This window comes from Notechis scutatus, chromosome 8 (assembly GCF_049901735.1).
Source record: "Notechis scutatus isolate UNSWTSFEM ecotype Mainland chromosome 8, rNotScu1.2, whole genome shotgun sequence".
In the NCBI taxonomy this organism is placed as follows: Eukaryota; Metazoa; Chordata; class Lepidosauria; order Squamata; family Elapidae; genus Notechis; species Notechis scutatus.
This window is the reverse complement of record NC_142016.1, coordinates 12099500-12120759: the sequence shown is the minus strand read 5'-3', so window position 1 is coordinate 12120759 and position 21260 is coordinate 12099500. Positions and strand designations below refer to the sequence as shown.

The 21260-nt window shown below is 40.1% G+C and overlaps 1 protein-coding gene across 1 annotated transcript in view; it reads right to left on the bottom strand.

The window, feature by feature from the left end:
- The window catches only part of WDTC1 (WD and tetratricopeptide repeats 1), a 28276-nt gene extending 11050 nt beyond the window's left edge, over window positions 1–17226 (bottom strand). The window contains exons 1-10 of the mRNA XM_026676082.2: window positions 16840–17226; window positions 12318–12466; window positions 10894–10977; window positions 9327–9373; window positions 7908–8019; window positions 7148–7335; window positions 6119–6301; window positions 4559–4653; window positions 4100–4215; window positions 2282–2357 (exon numbers count right to left, since the gene is read on the bottom strand). Coding sequence (XP_026531867.1) covers window positions 2282–2357; window positions 4100–4215; window positions 4559–4653; window positions 6119–6301; window positions 7148–7335; window positions 7908–8019; window positions 9327–9373; window positions 10894–10977; window positions 12318–12446 — 1030 coding nt within the window. The 5' untranslated portion in view covers window positions 12447–12466; window positions 16840–17226. The remainder of the gene's footprint in view (window positions 1–2281; window positions 2358–4099; window positions 4216–4558; window positions 4654–6118; window positions 6302–7147; window positions 7336–7907; window positions 8020–9326; window positions 9374–10893; window positions 10978–12317; window positions 12467–16839) is intronic.
- Window positions 17227–21260: the final 4034 nt, after the last annotated feature.

Sequence of the window (21260 nt, the reverse complement as noted above, 5' to 3'; positions counted from 1 at the left end):
ATCTCTTCTTGAAAGTTTCCAGTGATGAAGCTCCCACAACTTCTGAAGGCAAGGTGTTCCATTGGTTGTTTGCTCTCACTGTCAGAAAATTTCTCCTTATTTCTAGGCTGAATCTCTCCTTATCGGTTTCCATCCATTATTCCTTCTCTGGCCTTCAGGTGGAAAATAGATTGACCCCCTTCCTCCTTTCTGTGGCAGCTCCTCAAATATTGGAACACTGCTATCATGTCTCCCCTGGTCCTTCTCTTCACTAGACTAGCCATGCCCAGTTACTGCAACCGTTCATCGTATCTTTTAGCCTCCAATCCCCTGATCATCTTGGTTGCTCTTCTTTGCACTTTTTCTAGAGTCTCAACATCTTTTTTATAGTGTGGTGACCAAAACTGGATGCAGTATTCTAGATGTGGTCTTATTAAGGCTTTATAGAGTGGTATTAGTACCTCACTTGATCTTGATTGTATCCCTCTGTTAATGCAATTTAGGATTGCATTGGCATTTTTGGCTACTGCTTTACACTGCTGGCTCATATTTAACTGATTGTCCACTAAGACTCAAAGATCCCTCTCACAGTTACTGCTATTTAAGCCTGGTTTCACCCAGTCTATATGTATACTTTTGGGTTTTCTTGCCTAAATGTAAGACTTTACTTTTTATAGGTGTGTTACAATATACCTGGGTCCTTTTCCTCAGTAGACTAACCATGCCCAGTCCCTGTAACCATTAGCTGGAAATATTGACCTGTTTACACAGAAAGACAACCCATCTAAGGAAGAGACCTTGGGTGAACTGGGGGTGGCTCCATTGCATTTTGCTTGTATTGAGTACAAGCAATATCCAACTATCTAATCACTCCAATGCTAGATGTCAAGATACAGGTTACAGACATGACATACGGTAAATATGCCAATTACAGACTGGAGCGCATAAAAAGATGGAAAGGAAGTAAGAGAACCCCGACAGAAATATGTAGTCCTCATCCTACGACTATTTGTTTAGTGACTTTTCAAAGTTACAATGGCATTGAAAAAGTAACTTATAACTGATCCTTTCACTTATGATTGTAGCAACAAACCCCCAGGGTCACATGATTAAAATATGGGCACTTGACAACCAGCAAGCATTTCCAACTGTTGCAGCATCCTGGGGTCATGCGATCACCATTTGCAACTTCCCAACCAGCTTCCAACAAGCCAAGTCAATGAGGGAAGCAGGATTTGCTTAATAACTATGTGATTCACTTAACAACTGTAGGGATTTGCTTAACAATCGTGGCAAAATCGGGTGCAACTCACTTAACAACTGATTTGCTTAGCAAAGGAAATTCTGGCCCTGCTACCTGTATGGGATATGCCCTTGAAATCCCAATATCACCTCAATCAGAAAGGGTATTTCTGATAGAGTAGGATATGCCAACAGAACTCTCATTGCTTTCCACTCTAAACAAACAAGCATTACAAATACCTCATTTAATGCTCTTTAAAATGACTTGGGATACTTGCAACCCATCTCAAGTTTGCATTTTGCTTTGCATCTTCCTCTCCAGTTCTACAACTTACTTTTTTAAACTTAGCATGTTACTAAATAACCTTGAAATCTATCTGGTAGGGAGATTCACATCTGAAATGTTGTCTGGACATTTCAGATGTTATTGTTATTCTGCAGATTTTATTTTTAGTTAATTCATATTTACTCTATTGATATTAATTTAAGAACCGTGGTGGAGCAGTGGTTGGAATGCAGTATTGCAGGCTATTTCTGCTGACTGCCAGCTGTCTGAAGTTTGGCAGTTTGAGTTGCACCGACTCAAGAGTGACTCAGCCTTCCATCCTTCTGAGGTTGGTAAAATGAGGACCCAGATTGTTGGGGGCAAGAGGCTGACTCTGTAAACCGCTTAGAGAGGGCTGTAAAGCACTGTGAAACGGTATATATGTCTAACTGCCATTGCTATTAATTTGAATAAGGACGCAAAAGAGAGCTCACCAGACCTGAAATGCTACAATTCCTGATAATACATCACAGTTTCAAGTACTCCTGCTTTATGGAGAGGATTTAAAACTAACACTGTGAAATAGAGCACCATGTACGAAATTGTTGGAGCTAGGATGTTATTGCCCTGTTCCTCAGTTGCAACTTTAGAAATACAACACCAAAATGTGTTTCCAAAATCTTAATTAGCAACCACAAGGACTTGAAATGGAAAAGAAGGGGCAAGCAAACAAAAATGTCTTGAAAAGCAATGCAATGCAATATCTGCCTTTTAAGAAAAGTACAGCATTCTTACCCCCTGAAGTATGGCATTTTTTTGGCAGGAGAAAAGTGTATGGCCGCTGCTTATACGTCAGGTCGAATAAGTAAACCTAAAAATCAAAGAAAGGCAATGAATTTACAAACTACATAGGAACAGTAAATTTTCAGCCAGAATTACTCACAAGAAAACTCTAACTTGTTGCTGATTAATATATGTAAGTCTAGCGAAAGCTATTCAGTTTTTTTGTAGGGCGAAGGAAAATGCGCGTTTAGAAAAAGTCTCCCGTTTTTATCGACAGTCTATGGTTCCTTGTTTGTTATCAATATTGGTGACATATTTACAAATACATCTTATTGCGAGTATATAATTACTACCTCTTTTACATTTTACGGTGTTTACTAATATATTTTCTATTTTTGTTCTATCCAGTCATACCAGCATTCCCAGCTTCTATAATGTTCTGATGTTTCTTTTTCCTTAAGTGCTAAGGGTTTTTTAAAACTTTTTTTCTTTTTCTTTCTGTGTGTTGTGTATGTGTTTGTTTGACATTTTAGTTGTATAATCAATAAAGTTTGTTTTTTTAAAAAAAGAAAAAGTCTCCCATAAATTGGGATTCAAAACTGCATGAAAACAGCAGAAGATTTAGCTTCGTCTAAACCTGGGAAAAATCGGTTTCATTTCTTCGAAATCTAAAGAATGACTCATCTTTTGGCTGAGGAAGCAGCTCCAATGATCAGGGCAGACCAGGCTCCCAGTTTTTGGTATTAACGGCTTCCCACACCTCTCTGAAACTATATTCATGAGCAGAAGAATGGTTACCTAAGGCCAGTGGAGGAAGCTGGATTCGCTTAATGACTGCATGATTCATCTAACAACTGCAGTCATTCGCTTAAGAACTGTGGCAAAAAAAGTCATAAAATCAGGTACTATTCACTTAACTGCCTTGCCTAGTAACAGAAATGCCGGCCCCAATCGTGGTCATAAGTCAAGGACTACCTGTATGGAGTTGAGGCAAAAGATCTGCAGCCAAATCCTGATCTGGGGAACCTGATACAGACTGTGATAGAATTTCATAATCATTTATTTTCTGGCTAACTCTTTACAGACATTAATCGGCTTTTGCGTCTGCAGTAGCTATTACAGGAACAATTTATTTGAGAAAGCAGCAATTACTGGGTGCAATATATGAAATTCAATACATTGGGGATGGGTGTGGGATGGCTAGAACAGCTTTGAAGCCTCGGGGAATTTATAAATGGATCGAAGGCCATCTGAGGTTGACCATTTAAATGTCCTGATAATATTTCACAATGACTGAATCAGCCCGAGTGCTGAAATCAGCTCAGTGAGATGCTGAAAGCAGCAGAAGATTAACAGAATAACAGAGTTGAAAGGGACCTTGGAGGTCTTCTAGTCCAACCCCCTGCTCAGGCAGGAGACCCTACACCATTTCAATCAAATGATTGTCCAATCTCTTCTTAAAAACCTCCAGTGATGGAGCACCCACAATTTCTGGAAGCACGTCATTCCACGGATCAATTGTTCTAACTGTCAGGGAATTTCTCCTTAGTTCTAACTTGCTTCTCTCCTTGATTAGTTTCCACCCATTGCTTCTTGTCCTGCCTTCAAGTGCTTTGGAGAAAAAGTTGACACCCCCCACCTCTCTTCTTTGTGGAAACCCTTTAGATCAGGGTGTCCAACCTTGGCAACTTTAAGACTTGTGGACTTCAACTCCCAGAATTCCTCAGCCAGCTTTGCTGGCTGAGGAATTCTGGGAGTTGAAGTCCACAAGTCTTAAAGTTGCCAAGGTTGGACACCCCTGCTTTAGATATTGGAACCCTGCTAGATTACCTGTTCTCCTCCCATGTTGACCAAGAGCTCTGTACCATCTGGGCTGAAAGTGACATAAGTAGCTACCAAAACTCTCAGCCGGTTATTGTAGTCAGGTAATTTCACTGGAAGATGCCCTACAGGAAAAGAAAGAAAGAAAGAAGCAGTTAATAAATACATCTTGACAGAATGGACCCTGCTTTAGCTAAGCATTTGCAAGGAAATAGAAAAGCCTTTTAAAATAAAATAAAAAAGCTAGGTCCATTTATTATGCAGATTCTACTTTCAGCAAAAAAGAGCCATCAACTACTTTGCAGCAGAAGCAATCAAGGGCTAAGGATCCATCTTTACTCCACCCAAGTGCAAGTTAACTCAAATGTACTTTCATTTCTCACCATTATAGGCTCCCCACCCAAATGAATTTTGTTGAATGCGCTAAAACCATCTCCTGGACAGGGTACCATCCAGAGATAATTTTACCTGCTACATAGTATTGAGCAGCGCCATCTGGGAGGGGTTTCTGTCGATCACAGAATGTATGGACGCCAGCCGCAGGGTTCTGTTTCATGGTTTTCCTAAGGCAAAATAGAGAGGAAAATTTATACTTGAACGTATTTGTCAACATTCCAAGTAATATATCATCCCATTCAATAAGAACTCCGAGGCAGAAACATCCCTCAAAGAACATTTTAATGGGACATATCAAATTGTCACAGACTTGGTGGAAAACCGGCTCTAAGTTCCCGCTGGTTTTACATCAAATTAAAAGTAAAACTTTGACACTTCCCTCCCCCCTCCAGTCTCCAGTCACATGGTCCAATCAGCATGTAGTCCAGTTGCTAGGTGATCTCAGTCTCCGCCTTTCGAACACCTGCACCAACGTCCTTGACTCCCAGGGGAAAGAATTTTATTTAGACTACAACATCCCAGCTATCTGTACACCCCTCCCTGGCCCCTTTACTCCCAGGCGGTGTCAGCCTTGAAGCAATGAGAAGAGAAACTTTACTAAAAGAAAGGCACAAAAAGAAAATTAGTTAGGCCAGCTTCAGGGTTGACAATATTTTCTTCTCAAGACATTTCTTCTTCTATTTATGAGGAGAAAAACTTATGACAGCCCAGGGATATTAGAGAGGTAAAGTTCAAATAGTTATGTCAACATACCAAAGAACTGGTTGATTTTGTAAATTTTACTGCAACAGACAAAAGATTCATAGCATCTCAGACTACCAAACTGACCAGAGCAGAATATTTTTTGAACTGAACTTCATGACATCAAATATTATTTTGAACTACAAGAAGCCCTCGACTTACAACTGCTCATTTAGCTAAAGTTCAAAGTTATGACAGTCTAAGAAAAAGTGATTTGCCATTTGTCCTCATCCTTGTGACAAGCGTATCATCTCTGCAGTCACATGATCACAATTCAGGTGCTTGGCAATTGACTTGGATTTACAACTGGTTTCAATGTCCTGTGGTCATGTGATTGTAATTCGCAACTTTCCTAGCCAGTTTCCAACAAAAAACATCAATTGTGGAAACTGGATTCACTTAATGATCATGGATATCTATCTACAAAGACACAAAATATGCAACCACCTAGAGATGATATCTAAATTTAAAGAGAAGTAAATGCAGTCTTTTATCCCCTGCTTTTTTGCCCCTATTAACTGTCTATATTTTCTTCCAGCCATAAATGGGATATCTCTCACTGTTAGATAAGTTAAAAAGAAATAAGACACGAGGGGTCCTTGGTGCTCTCTGAGTCTGTTTATTTTCTTGCAGATGTTTCATTACCCAAAATTACCCCGAGCACTGATAATGTTACCTAGTTTGGGTCATGAAACATCTGCAAGAAAACAAGCCAGCTCGGAGAGCACCAAGGACCCCTCATGTCAATCGTGAGCTACAAATATTCTCCTTTATTAGAACTATGACAATGTGGAATTTGAACGTGCTGCTTGTTAGATTAGATTCAAACAAAAATGCTTCTTGTACCTCAGAAGTTAGCCCTCTTAAGTTACCAGTCTTCACTTCTGTTACCTGTGGTTGTGGATCATGCGTATGTCGTAAATCCGGACAAAGGGCCCACTGGCTCCCACAGCGAGATAGTTATTATCCTGGGGATTGACTGTGAGACACTTTGCCTCCACAAGCTGCCCACAGTATTCAGTCAGGTCTATCAGAACTTCTGAGTGTTTGCTATTCTCTCGCAAGTCATACTGTCTAAATACAAATAAAAATAAGGAAGAACGAAAGTATTAGCAGGCCTTCAGAAATCAGAAGCAAGCAGCATCACCACACTTTGATCCCACCAAGGAAAAGTGAACTAAGTAATTATAAAATTATTTAAAAAAATAAGCGATATATTAGTGGATTGCTCACTTCTAAATTCAATGAAATCATGCTTTACAGCAAGGGTCCCCAGCCCCCAGTCTGTGGGGACTGGCATCGGCCCACATCATGCCAGCAACTGCCACACAAACAAGCAAAGCCCCACCCGAGGGATGCAAGCAGCACACGAAATCACATCCCCCTCTGGTCCATGGATGAACCCCTCTCCACGGAATCAATCCCTGGTGCCCACGGTTTATTGGTTTGTCCATAACATTTTTGCAAACACAGTAATTAAGCAGAGCGGAACCCTAAGCTGTGTGTCAGCATTCCAAGTAAGGCACCCATTAGAAAACAAACTCTGAGGCACTAAAGTTCCTCAAAGAATAATTTACTGGATACATCATATCGGTACAAATTGGTGAAAGTCGACTCTGAAGTTTCCTGCGTCTTTCACCTAATTAAAAGTAAAAGTTTTCCATCCCCTCCACCCACCCCCCAGTCATGCTGCCCAATCCAGGTGCTGGCCGGTTGCTAGATTACTTGCTCCTCCTCTGTCCAGCCACCTGTGAGAGTGTCCTTGGTTCTCACAGGAAAACTTTGTTTTGGCTACAAAACCCCATCTAATTATTTCCCCCCTCCTAGTGCGGTGTGGCAACCCTGAAAGCCTCCAAGGTGGCTTCAGCCAGGCTCACTTCAGGGTTGGCACCGTGTGTTCACTCATCAGAGAAACCAAACCTGATTAGCCCATCTTCTGCTGCGCTCCAGAAGGTGTTGGGCCACATCGGAGCTGTGGCAATACGCTTGACTCTGTTTTTGTGATCCCCAAACATGTGGATCGTTTCTTTGACAGTCAAGTCGTGGACGTGCACTTTGGAATCCGCAGCCCCAGTAATAAGTATCCGGTCCTCTGCATGTGGCAAGAACTGTGGAAGAATAAGCATGACATCTTTCATGGCAAGAAGGCCTTCCCCACTGACAGATAAAAAAGACATCTTTGGAGGAACATGTCACTTGGAGGAACAAGCCACAGATTATTGGCTTCGTAGTCAAATATCTTACTCATCCCAACCTTAACATTTAATCCTTGACACAACTATAGGTGGTCCTCAGCTTATGACCACAATTGAGTCCAACCTGTTTTTAAGCAAGGCAGTTGTTAATTGAACTTTGCCTCGTTTTACGATATTTTCGCAACAGCCGTGAAGCGAATTACCACAGTTATTTGAGTTAACCATGTGGTTGTTAAGTGAATATGGCCTCCCCCGTTGACTTTGCCAGGCAGAAAGTTGCAAAAGCTGGTCACATGACCCTGGGATGCTGCAACCATCATAAACATGAGCCAGTTGCCAAGCATCCAAATTTTGATCACGTGTAACTGAAAATGAAAATGGCCGTCACTATTTTTTTTAGTGCCGTTGTAACTTCAAACGGGGTCACTAAATGTCAAGGACTACCTGTACTTAGTATTTTACCACCTTCTTCCAAATCCACCCACCTTGACAGAGAATATGTTTGCCGTATGCCCCGTGTGCATGGAAAGGAGTTTCTTGTGGTGCAGAGGATCCCACACAATGGTGTGCTGGTCATCAGAGCCAGAGGCCAGCAAGCTGAAAAGTCAAGAGAGACACAAAAGCATACTAGCAAACAATTGCTATAAACTCATGTCTTTCTGCATTTGTTTGCAGAGATCTCTTAGAGTTAAGGGGCAACCATCTCCTAGAGATGCACTGTTTCCCAACCTGAGCCATGATACTCCAGCCAGCATTGAGATACATACCTGGAAAGGGCTAAGGTTGAGAAACAATGAAAGCAAGGGTCCCCAACCCCCAGGCTGTGGCCCACTACCGGACCACGGCCTATTTGGAATTGGGCCACATAAGAGGCCCAATGCATGCGCGCATGCAGCTCAACTTGCATGAGTGGCGGGCTGGTGCACACATACACAGCTGAGGTGGAGCAGTGGAGCTGTGCATTCATGTGTGTGCACACCGGCCCGCTGCTCACATGGCCCAGTTTCCCTCTCCCTCCCCCCCAGCTGGGCCATAAGCCGCAAATGTAAGTTTCAGAGCACAGCAAAAAACTCTCAAGGACCAGCTGTCAATTATATTTGTAACTTCGTTCACCAGGAATCTATTAACAAAGCTGGCAAATCAACACTATACACCTCCAGGAAGTGCTATTAGAAATTCTCCCCTGGGCTACATAGGTTTTCTGCAGGCATTCATTGAAAGTGCCTACTCTTTCTTAAGGATACTTTCATATTCAGATTAAAGCCTGAATTAAACATAAGAGCCATCCTACTCTTGCCAGAACCCATAGGCTTTGCATTCTTCATGCAAAACGTTTCTTCAACCTTCAGCAGAGTCTCTGGATTATATTATGTAATCCTTGACACATGTGGTTATTGTATGAGATACTTAAAATACGTTCTGCTTTACTGTGTGTCACTCTTCCTAAATGCTTGAACACAACATTGGGTGAAGTAAAATTTAACAATGGTATTTTAAGGTCAGCCTTAGGCTGAGAATAACTTTATTGTCAGTTTGAATGTACACTAATCGGCACACATTAAAATGAATTTTTGTTGTATACAGCTCTCAAAGGGTCACCACATCCAATATACATGACTAAATAAATAAATACAAAATTATGCATATACCCGTATACATGACACAGAAAAACAATATAATCTAGTTCGGATGTATACATGTACATGGCGAGAAAAACGAATCTTGTGAGTTTACCAGATGGGTGGCATTGGGAACAAAGCTGTTACAGAATTTGGTAGTCCTGCTAGACATACTCCGAAACCTCCTCCCGGAGGGGAGTAAGAGAAACAAACTAAGGTGGTCCAGCAATTCCCAGGCCCATCTCTTAGCTTTGGAGACAAATCTATTTTCAGAGACATACTTACTTTCCCTTTTCATTCCATTCAAGGCAGTTGACACAGCCAGCATGACCCTACCAAAATAAAAATAAAAATCAGAGCTTTACCAATTTCAGATTACGCACTCAGAAGGATAAAGAAAATTCTACCATATTCTGACATGTCCCATTTTTCTTGCTGTCTTAAGCTTTCCAGAGCTTCTTCTGATCTGTGAACAGTGTTCTATTTTGCTTCCATTGCTAATCCTAAAGGCATCCAAGCCTATGTGTGTATCTTCTGAACAAATCCTCGTATGTCATATTATTGAAATAATATGACTTAATGTATGGGCAATGGGAAACGATCTCGGCTTACTCTGAGCTAAAGAGAGAAGTGATGAATTCTAGAGCACCTCCTGGTTTATTCAATGCTATTTTTTAATTGTATGATCAACAAACTACATCCTTAATATTGATAATACCATTTTTGTAATAGTACTGCAAACAGGATGAAACTTTAAACCTCGACTTAACACTAAAGCACGATTAATATAGAAAAAAAAATACATACAGGTAGTCCTTGTCTTATAGCCATTTGTTACAACAGCACTGAAAAATTGATTTGTGACCCCTTTTCACACTTATGACTGCTGCAGCATCCTTGTGGTCACATTTTTCAAAATTAAGATACTTGGCATGAATTTATGACAGTTGCAATGTTCCAGGATCACGTGATTCACCTTTTGTGACCTTCTGACAAGCAAAGTCAATGGAAAAGGCAACAACCACATTACTAACTTAACAACTGCAGTAATTCACTTAACTGTGGCAGGAAAGGTCATAAAATGGGGCAAACCTCACTTAACTACTGTCTTGTTAGCAACAGAAATTTTGGGCTCAATTGTGGTTGTTAAGTCAAGAACTACCTGCAATTTTACACCTACACAGGGTTACCTATAAAGAGTTTGGTCAGTTGTGGATATCTTTCCAATCTAATAACTTCTAAATACCGATTGAAGCTCCCGTCATTCTCACTCCCACAGATCATAAGGACACCCAATTGCCTCCAGATTATCACAATATCTCAACAAAAGAGGGATAATTTAAAATAAATTAGATGATGATTACTCCTATTCCATTAGAATGATTTTTTGTTGTTATTTTTTTCCATCGGGGAAGGTATTTTTGATCTCGACATTTCGCCAGGAAGGTGAAAATATTGCATCCTGACCCAGCTTGTTCCAATTCCATTTTGAAATTGCTTCTATTCTTCCTGGATTCAGCATAGACCAAACTGGACAATGTTGCTGGCACATCTAAATGTGGCCCTAATAAAGAACATGGCAATTACAGAATTCCCCATAACAATCTCAGGCCTAACAATCCAGTGACACTGAAGTTTGACAAGCTGCTCATTAAATTTAAAAAATGGTTGGGGGTTAGCAAAGTTTTCCTATTATCTTTTCAACCTGTTTAGTATGCATGAAATACATAAGAAAAAAATTAGGGGAAATAAGGTAAAACAGCTTAGTAATAATTAACCTTCAGTAGGCTAGGAAATGCTTTACAAATAAGAAATTATTATAATTTTGCTACCATGACTATCCTCCACTTACTTGCAACTCCGCTTCCAAGCCCAGACGCTGAATGAATGGGTCAGTAACATGATAGTGTCGCTCAAAACTGAGGGCACCCTTTTCCTATAAACAATAGATTAAATACAATTAATGGAGAGGCCTTAATATTCTACATTCAACTATAATTTTTAGCGTGAGACATCATGAAGGAGAATAGATACTTCTGATCTCCAAATACACATACAAAAATAATAATATCCAGGCCCATCTAACTTGCCTTTCCCTGATCTATTCTATTGACTGAATTTTTCCTGATATGCAACAGTCAGAACTGGATGAAATATTCAAAATGAGAATAATCAATACAGACTTTAGTGAAGATAGATTTTCCACACAACAATTATCTTACTAGATTTATTATGGTCACCCAGTCAAAAAGACTCTGGATGGCTTTGATTTGGGAACCAGATTTTTATGAATGTAGTTTAAACTGCATCTTAAAATATCGGTTTTTAAATACTGACATATTGATTCATATTCAGCTTGTTAACAAGTGAAATTGCAGAATCTTTTCTCATCTATTCAGGTGACCCTGATGATACAGATAAACCTCCAAGTGGCCGCAACAACTCTCAGAAAGAGTGCTAATGACTAGATGACAGCAAGAAATATAAATCCTTCCATTCTCCACCATTCATTCAGAACTGAAGAAGCTTCTTAGATGAGAAGTGAAATGTCTTCAAGCAAAAACAAAGAAACTCCAGTTGCCTTTTGAAAAAACCTCTTAAGGACAACCATGACCTGCATGACTGAGACTCTCGTTTCCATCTTCCAATTTATCCCTCCAATTCTGTGTCATCTGCAAATTCCTTCCCACTCTTCAGAACTTCATCTATCTATTCATCTATCTCTAACTCTTCATCCAAGACATTTAAAATGTTGAACATTATGGACCTTAACCCTAAACAATGGGACACAACATTTGATGTCTTTTGCATTCTGATGAAGATAGATGAATAACATGGTTTTCTAACCAACTTAGGAAACATCTCATAGAAATGTCACCCAGTCGGTGTTTAATGAGCTTGCAAATTAGAAGATCACAATAAGATCACAATAACCAGTTTGTCAAGTCTCATGACAAAACCAGGGAGAATAATTTGAGTGTATGATAGCAGAAGAGAGCACCTAGGATCAATAGAAAGGGTCTCTTGCTAACTGCTTAGTATTTCTAAAGATGCAAAGAGTGAGAAAAGGATGAATAAGGCTCAGCAGCTTGTTCCATTCATCTTGGGCATGGCTTCTGGCAAAGACACAAAGCAGTCTCTGATGAAGAAGACAAACAAACAGACAGGGGCAACAAGAAAATTAGTCCCCAAGATGCCTCTCTAAAAGCTTTCCTCCTCCACTTCAGCTCACCCTCTAGCAAAATGCTGTTAATGACTCTTTAAGACAAGAAGTACCTTGAGCTGCCTGCTAATGAGGTCTCCAATAATATTTGCTTTTGCCATCTTTTCACAATAGGGCCTACGAAAGCAAGTTAGTGATGGTGTTGCTGTGAATCCAAGCATTCCAGCAGAGTTCATGTCCATTGAGAAGGCATTGAAATTACCTGTAATTTGGAGAGAAGAGGGGGAGGAGAGAGGAGAAAGCTTTGAAATTATTTATGCATAAAATTATGGAGCTGTTCCAGCCGAAAAAGGAAATTTTAATATGAGGTTTTCAAATATTTCCCTCAGTTTGATTTCTAAAGTTACGTACGTACATCCCTCTCCGCAGATGGAATCTAGGTCTAAATTCTTAAATATAGTTCTCAGTGGATTTTAAAATACTCTCCCCCTCCCCAATAGCTTTCAGAAATTTTAACTGATCACACAGGATCTCATTTTAAGACATCTACCAATTTTTAAGATAAACAGTTTATAGGGTGATTACAGGAACCATATATAATAAAAAGCATATGACTGTTATATGTACAATATAAACCACTTTGTAGCCAGGATTGTTTTTCCATCTAAGCTGCATTCAAAAATAAATAAGAATTTTCTTTCAATGTTCAGCAATAGCACAACAATGCAGAATGTCAATCGAATATAAGAAATCCTAATATCAATGGTTAACAGACATCCAAGAAAACTCAGTTAGGTTTTAGTCCATTGCAAAGCTGCTCCCCAAAACATTATTGATATCAAAGAACATCATCCCGTCCTGCCATAGCACAGTACAGTTGATGAAATATTTGAGGACTTCTGAAATATTAAAGATGGAAACTTCTAACAACTACAGTGATGAAATTGGAAAGAGAGGTAGTTGATGAAATATTTGAGGACTTCTGAAATATTAAAGATGGAAACTTCTAACTACAGTGATGAAATTGGAAAGAGAGGTACATTTTGGAAGATGGTTATAATTATGGGTTGAATATTGGTGATCAGGAGCTGATTGGAGTGTTGGTATTCTAACCCATCATAAAAGAACTTCAAGATAGGATAATTGGATAGGATATTTTATCCTCACAATGCTTTCAATGAGCCAGGCTATACTGGCAGTTCTTGACTTAAATGACTGTTCGAAGTTACAATAGCACTTTAAAAAGTAATTTATCACCAATCTTCACAATCGTTGCAGCATCCTTGGTCCATTAATCAAAATGTGGGTGTTTGGCAACTGCCATGTATTTAGAAGGATTGCAGTGTCCTGGGTCATCTGATTGCCATTTGTGACCTTCCCAGAAAGCTGCCAAGCAAGCAAGGTAATGGGGAAAGCTGGATTTGCTTAGTGACCATATGATACACTTAACAACCGCAGTGATTTGCTTGACAACCTTGGGGGAAAGGGTCATAAAATCAAACGTGTCTCAATTAACAATTATTTTGCTTAGCCACAATTTTTTTTGTCCCAATCGTGGTCAGGAGTTGAGGATTATCTCTACTGATAAAAAAGTATACAAATCAAATGCTGCTCTCTAAATTGTATTTAAATTGAATAGTGTTGCTATTTAAGTATATGGCAGTAATTGTATTATTTAAGATGGAATTGATTAAAATAAATAGACCTTCATTGAAATTAAATTTTGGTTTTGGTTCTGCTCATTTTTCTTTATAATGTACCCTCTTTTCTTACATATCATTCCAAGAGTCCATGCAGCTCTCAATCCAAAAAAGATCCGACTTTAGGAGATGTCACAAAATGTTTGGAAGGTAACTACAAGTAAACTTTCTAATACTGTACTTGCCTAGTATATAAGCAATTTAATATTTTACGTATGTAAACTCAGTTACAGAAGCCGTCTGTGATGGATTAGAAAACAATTCTGTAGGACTACTAAGTGTAGTTATGCTTCTATAGCTTAGCCTTGCCTGACAAAGTTATATTTCAGATAGGTAACTTAAGTTCCTAGAATTCAGAATCACTGTTGCTCAGAATTTTGGGAACTGAACTGTAGAGTTTTGGAGGATGAAGAAAGATGCAATAACTAATATAATTTGCTCCCAGAAGGAGTGATGACCGAAAGTACTAAATACAATCATTCTGAAAAATGATTTTCTGACAATTCCTTGAAGGAATCATTTTTAAAATTTCCCTTCATATATGAAGTACAATGTAAAGCTATGAATGCTAAAAGTTGCTATTGCAATACAGAAAAATTAGGTTGGGACGTCTACGTTTTTAGAGCAACAAATGAAAATTTGGTTCTTAAGTCAATGTTGTGATCTGAGCTCAGAAGGCCTATCATGGAAACCCATGATGGACCTCATGATATATTAAAAGATTTTCGATTCAATTTTCCCATTATAGATACCAGATACCGGCTCTCATATTTCTGATAAACAACATTGTTGGATTAGACATGGGGCTTGGATTATTAGGGAGAAAGAAATTTCTTTCTTTTTTTTGAAAGAAATTCATTTTTCAACATGGAAATGTTTGTTAAATCTCAACAAAAAGTATCTAGAACAGAAAACAAAACTACAGAAATATAAGGACCAACACATAATTTAGGAATATGTATATAAATTTGTACCTTAAGGAGATCCAAAAGAAAGTTTAAGGATTCGGATAAAATGGGACACACATAGGTTGAGTCATAGTTTGTTGAGCAAGTCACAATTGGATGAGATCACACATGCAGACCAGAAATTATTAACAGTAATTACTGGGGGCATACAAGATTCTATACCCCAAATAAAACAACAACATACCATAGAATGGTCATCATAAATTCAGGCTGGACTAGATTTGAAAGTGAATATTTAGGTTTCTAGTAAAAATTAATAGCAACACTATTTTAAAATACAGGATACATGAATGTTAATAAAAAATACAGTAGCCTGTTTTGGATATGTGCACATGTTTAACATGGCACCAAGGCAAAATAAACCCAAAATGCATGGACATATTGATTTAAAAATGAAAATAACACAAAATCTAAATTAGAACAATGCAGCAAAATAAATGTTTATCTCAGCAAAACAGCCAAGAGTTTTTGTTTCTGAGAAACTGCAACAAGTGAAGCTATTTAAAAATTTATGAACCCAACACTTTGGATAAATCCTTCCAAAGCTACTAATATACTAGCAAGACCCAGAATCACACAAACTGTATTCACACAACAACCTGAACCACAAAAAATAACATCTTAGCTAGCATTGTGGCCAAACCCAGCCTTGTGTGATTAATTTATGTTTAAATATGTCATGCAAACCAAAAATCACTTCAAAAATAATTTCTCTAGTATGATAATTGATAGAAATTATAAGCCACTGAAAATTAATAGGCTAAGAAATGACATTAATCATTCAAACAGTAAATCAGGCTTTTCCAAGGGCACGATTCATATATAACACCAAGCTACAATCAGTATAACCTCACACCAACCCCCAAATCTAACAAACCATAATTAATTCCAGGCAATTTCAACCCAGCAACTGCTTTTAGGCAGAATTTGAGTCTCATTACTGTAAAGCAGGAAAAAAAAAACTGCAGTATGGAAACAAACTTGACAGATCAGTGCAAGGAATCCTGTACAGTAACAAGCAATAGGAAGTGAGCAACAGCTTGTGCCCATGCTCAGGGGATATTTCAGATTGCTGCTATTTTCATTCCACAGCACTCCTTCAGCCCAAAGATTGAGCCCACAAGAAACCTGCACCAACAGCCAGCATGCAGACTAGGGGAAAGAAAAGCTCTTTCAAGAGAGAAAAGCAGGAGGCCGAGAAAGCAAAGAGAAGTGGCTGGAGGCAGAGCTGTGGCGCCTTACGTGATCTGCTCTACTTCTCCCTTTCCACCCCGCAGAGTGCAATTTAAAGCACAAAAAGTCTCCTAAACTCCTCTGCCAGAAGTTTGTGCCTAGCAGAGGAAGTTTGGGCTCTCAAAGATGCTTCACACACAAGTATGAAGGGATCCTGACAGCATCAGGAAGATCAGGCGCGGGCAGGAGCCACCCACCCCCAAACTCTGTAGAGTTTGTGCCAGGCTGGCGGGGGGGAAAGGGGGCAAACTGGATGCACCCCCAGACTGGATGGGAAGACATTTCCCAAATTCTTTGGCAAGAGGAAAGCAGGTGCCCCCAAATCCTTTCTCTCTTGGAGTGGACAAAGGGGGGGAGCAGTGGCAGATTTTGGGGGAGGGCGGAGAAGGCAGATTCCCAGCCCAGCCACGATCCCTTTGGAATCTGCTGGAAGAGCCACGCCAAAAGAGGGCCAGGTTTTTTTTGGGGGGAGATGGTAAGGGGGGTCAAGAAACCAAGGGGTGCGGGTGGGTGGGGCGATCAGCATGGACACCTCTGGAGGAAGGAGAGCCTTCCTCCTCCTCCTCCTCCTCACCCCTATCGCTCCCCCACCTGAAGAAGACCGCCTCTCGCGCCCTCCCGGCCGTGGCTGATGGGATTTGGAGTCCAGGCAGCGGAAGGCGCCCGGGGTGGGAAGGGAGGTTCTGAAGGCAGGCTCCTCCGCGAAGGGACGGGAAGGAGAGCTCCGGGGTTACCTGTCAGGCCTCCTCAAGGCAGGCTCAGCAGCCGCAGCAGCCAGTGGACGAAGCCCCCGAACTTCCATGCAGGGGGCGGCCTGACCCCTGTGCCAGGGCAGGGGCCCCTCCAGGAGGTGAGAGAGTGGCTGGAAGGCCGCCTGAGCCGCTCGCCAGGCTGCGCAGCACCGCCCGGCCCGGCTGGGACCTGAGACCTCGGCGGCCCCCTCCTCTGTTTATCCTTTCCAGCTGTCTCGGGCTCAGCCAAAGCCCCCAACGCCGCCTCCCCCTCCTTTCCTCCCTCCCTCCCCTTTCTCCACCGTTGCGCCCGGCAGTGCGCCTGCGCGACGCTAACTGCGCCACCAGCCCTCTATCTCAGCGCGGGCCCTTCCGCCGCGCGAGCGGCGCAGACACGCTCCGGGAATAAGCAACCCACCCTCTTTAACTCTCCACGTCTCATTGGCCGGGAAACGAGTGACAGCTATCTCGCCCAAAGGGAACCCGCCAATTGGCGGGCGGCCCGGACCAATCTACGTAGTTAGAGTAAGAGAAAGAGGGAGACGACACAGGGAACACAAGGGGGCGGGGTTATTACGGGTGGAGGGGATGCTGGGAGTTGAAGTTTTCAAAGGGGCAATGGCCTCATTTGGCAAATTAGAGCCGTTTCTTGAACTTTTTGAACTCGGGACCCCTTCGTACTTTTTAAAAATTTGGAGAACCCCTAAGAACTTCAGTTTGTATGGGTTATAACTTATATTTATCGATGTTTACTATATTAAAAATTAAAATTGATGCTGTCATAGAACATTTATTGAATCATGTAAAAAGAACAATCATTATTGTAAACATTCACTTAATTTTTAAAAGTTAATAAAAATACTATTATTTTAAGAAATAAAAATAATTCAAATATGTTCAATATCTGGCAGATAATTTTGATTTTGTGGACCTCTTAAGATCTTTGGAGATCGCCAGATGTCCTTGTAATACACACTATTGGAAGTTAGGAAGGCTACTATCGTTTTTGTGGTGCTGGGGGTGTCCCTTAAGTTGTATATGGTGCTTCCTGGGAAATTATTTCCTAATATCCATGCACAGAATTACAAAGTTTCAGACAGTGATTTTTTTAAATGGAATATTGCCCAGGAGGGGGATACAGAGAAGCGGTTGCTTTAGAAATATGGAAAATTACACCCTTAAGATATAGGGATCCTTGCCATGATGCATGCAAATGCCCAGTTAAACACAGAAGACCTGTCTGGGCAAACATATGATATGGGATTTCTACCACATCATTCTCAGATTAAACCAGGCTGGGGTGGGGGAGCAGATCGAATACAAACCAGAGTCCTTCCTACTAGGGATTTTTGATAAGCAAATTTCCAAAAAGCCAAATACATAACAATACACATTTTAACAGCGACCAGATTAGCCTTCGCTCAACACTGGAAACAACATCAAATTCCATCAGAAGAAATGATTATTGAAAAAATCTCAAAATGCGCAGAAATGGATAAATTGACTTTGGCGCTAAAAAACAAAAGACACTTCACTATACCACGATAGCTGGAATTGTTGGTATAATTGGATTGACCAAAGATAAATTATATATCATAAGGCATAAAAGAAAAGTATCAACCCATAATAACGAGGTAGCGATATAAGTTAAAAACAGGTGTGGTTATATGACACAAGTTAAGGTTATGAAAACAAAAGAATATCTTGCAAACTGTTAAAATAAGAATACTTTTTATCTTGTAACCTTTCTTTCTTTCTTTCTTCCCCTTTCTTTTTCTTTCTTTTCTCAAAATTCTTTCCCTCTCTTCCTCTTCTCTCTTCTTTCTTTTTCTTTCTTTTGCTTATTTGTGTATGTATTGTGACTGGTTTTAATTGTAAAAATTAATAAACTATATTTATATAAAAAAAAAGATATAGGGATCCTTGCCATGATCCAAGCAAATGCCCAGTTAAACATAGAAGACCTGTCTGGGCAAACATATGATATGGGATTTCTATCACATCATTCTCAGATTAAACCAGGCTGGGGTGGGGGAGCTAATAACCCTGCAAAGGTGGGTTGTTTCAACATAGCTCATTGAACAAATCCCAGTTTTCTGAACAAACCCCAGTTCACGCACTACACTACACCAGTGTTTCTTAACCTCAGCAACATTTAAGATCTGCAGTATGAATTCTGGGTGCAAATTCATACATGATGCAAAAGATATTGTAGACTAATATTATAATGAAACCAGAATTATTTTTATTGGTTACTTTATGGATGCTGAACTAGAAAAGAAATGCAGGAAACTATTATTGCACAGTATATGGTAACTGCAGCAAGATCATTGTATGCACAAAAATGAGTTCCCGTTCCACTAACTTCCACGGTTGACCTTTGGAGAAACTGAATGTCTTTCTCTGCTGGCAGGTAAAAGCATCTCAGACTGTAACCTGAATGCACCATTTTTGAAGATAACCTTTTCTGTATACGGAAGTACATCTTACTTGGAGACTTTGGAGCTTTAGCAGTTTAGTTCCTCTGTTAAAAATTTTTTTTCTCTCCACATGGAGGCAGCCTCTGCAGAATGTTCCTTATTAGTTCTACCTTTCTCCGGTTTTGCAAACTGATATCTTTATAGCCCTGTGAAAAATGCAGCCAGGGTCTGAGTTGCAGTGATATGGCTGCTGCACTGTAGAATGTTGCAATGTCCATAGTTTTATCATTTTTCAGAGTTATTGGTTAGTTAGTCTTTGCATGTCTTGTGGGCAGTTTATACTGAATTTTTAAATTCATTTTCTCACTGTTCTGAAAGTTGAGAACTCACTACGGTTCAAGGAAGGATGCGTAAAAGTGTTTTTTAGAGACCAACCACATATGAAACAAATGCCTAATTGCAACACATATCGGTCTCTTTCAAATTTATTAATAGTATAGGTGAGCGGAGGCAATTGTTGGGGCTGCAACATGTAGGAAGAGAGGTTGTGAACTTAATGACATTGCATTCCACCTTAAGGTTCAGAGAACCTTGAAGGGAAAAAAATGCAATTGCTACTATTTTCTTTTGTGGTCAATAAAAGCTTGCCCAATCCTGATGGAAACATTAGCCAACCTCAGCTGATTTTGATAGTACAATCTCTCATGAATACTTATCCTTGTAACACTATTAATGCCTTGCTTTGCATAAGGAAAGAAAAAAAAAGATACTGTAGTGCCTTCTTAGGAGCTTACAAAGCACATCAGATAGATGATTCTCAGCAACTGACCATTCAGCTGACTCTGAGCTTGGAGAAGACCCTCATCTTCTGTTTTGTAACAATACCCCACATCCTATCATACTTTTCATAATTTGTTATATAATGATTTGAGTTAGAAACGTTGTGTAAATGTATTTGCAATAATGCTACAATACTTATAGTGTCCAGGGTTCATGGAATCATTATTTGCAACCTTCCCAGCCAGTTTCCAACAAGCAAAGTCAGGGAAGGGGTGGGAGACACATCTGGAATTGCTTAATGATGCATGATTCACTTAACAACTGCAGGGATTCGCTTAATAACTCTGGCAAAAAAAGGACTTCACAACTGGCTCATTTAGCAACAGAAATTCCGGTCTCAATTGTGCTAAAAAATGGAGGACTATCTAGTTAGTCCTCAACTTACAACCACAATTGAGCCCAAAATTTCTTTCACCAAGTGAAACAGTTGTTAAGTGTGCCAAAACCACGGGAATTATGCAGTGTTGGTTTGACCTTTGACCATGCCAATATGATGTACCCAATAAAGAAGTTTTTTTTTAAGGAAGCCAAGGCCTGAGTCTTGAGTTGATTGGGAGCATTACTCGGAACATGACAGGTAGTCCTCGACTTACAGCAATTCGTTTAGTGACCATGCCAGTTGCCTGCAATTTGGCAGTTCACATCTCACCTCAGGCTCAAGGCTGACTCAGCCTTCCATCCTTCTGAAGTTGGTAAAGTGAGGACCCAGATTGTTGGGGGCAATACGTTGATTCTGTAAACTGCTTAGGGAGGGCTGTAAAGCACTGTGAAGCGGTATCTCAAACTTGACAGCTTTAAGACTTGTGGACTTCAACTCCCAGAATTCCTCCTCCAGTCATGTTAGCTCAGGAATTATGGGAGTTGAAGTCCACGAGTCTTAAACTTGCCAAGTTTGAAGACCCTTGCGGTATACAATGAATGTATTTTTACAATGATAATGATCTATCACTATTATATGTACACTGACAGCTTATGCACCCGAGACAAATTCCTTGTGTGTCTAATCACACTTGGCCAATAAAGAATTCTAATAAGTCTAAGTGCTACTGCTATAAGTCAGTTTTCTAGTGCTGTTGTAACTTGGAACGGTCACTAAACTAATGGTTGTAAGTCGAGTACTATCTGTATCGGACTTCTCCTCTATCCCAGCCCAACCGCTCCCTT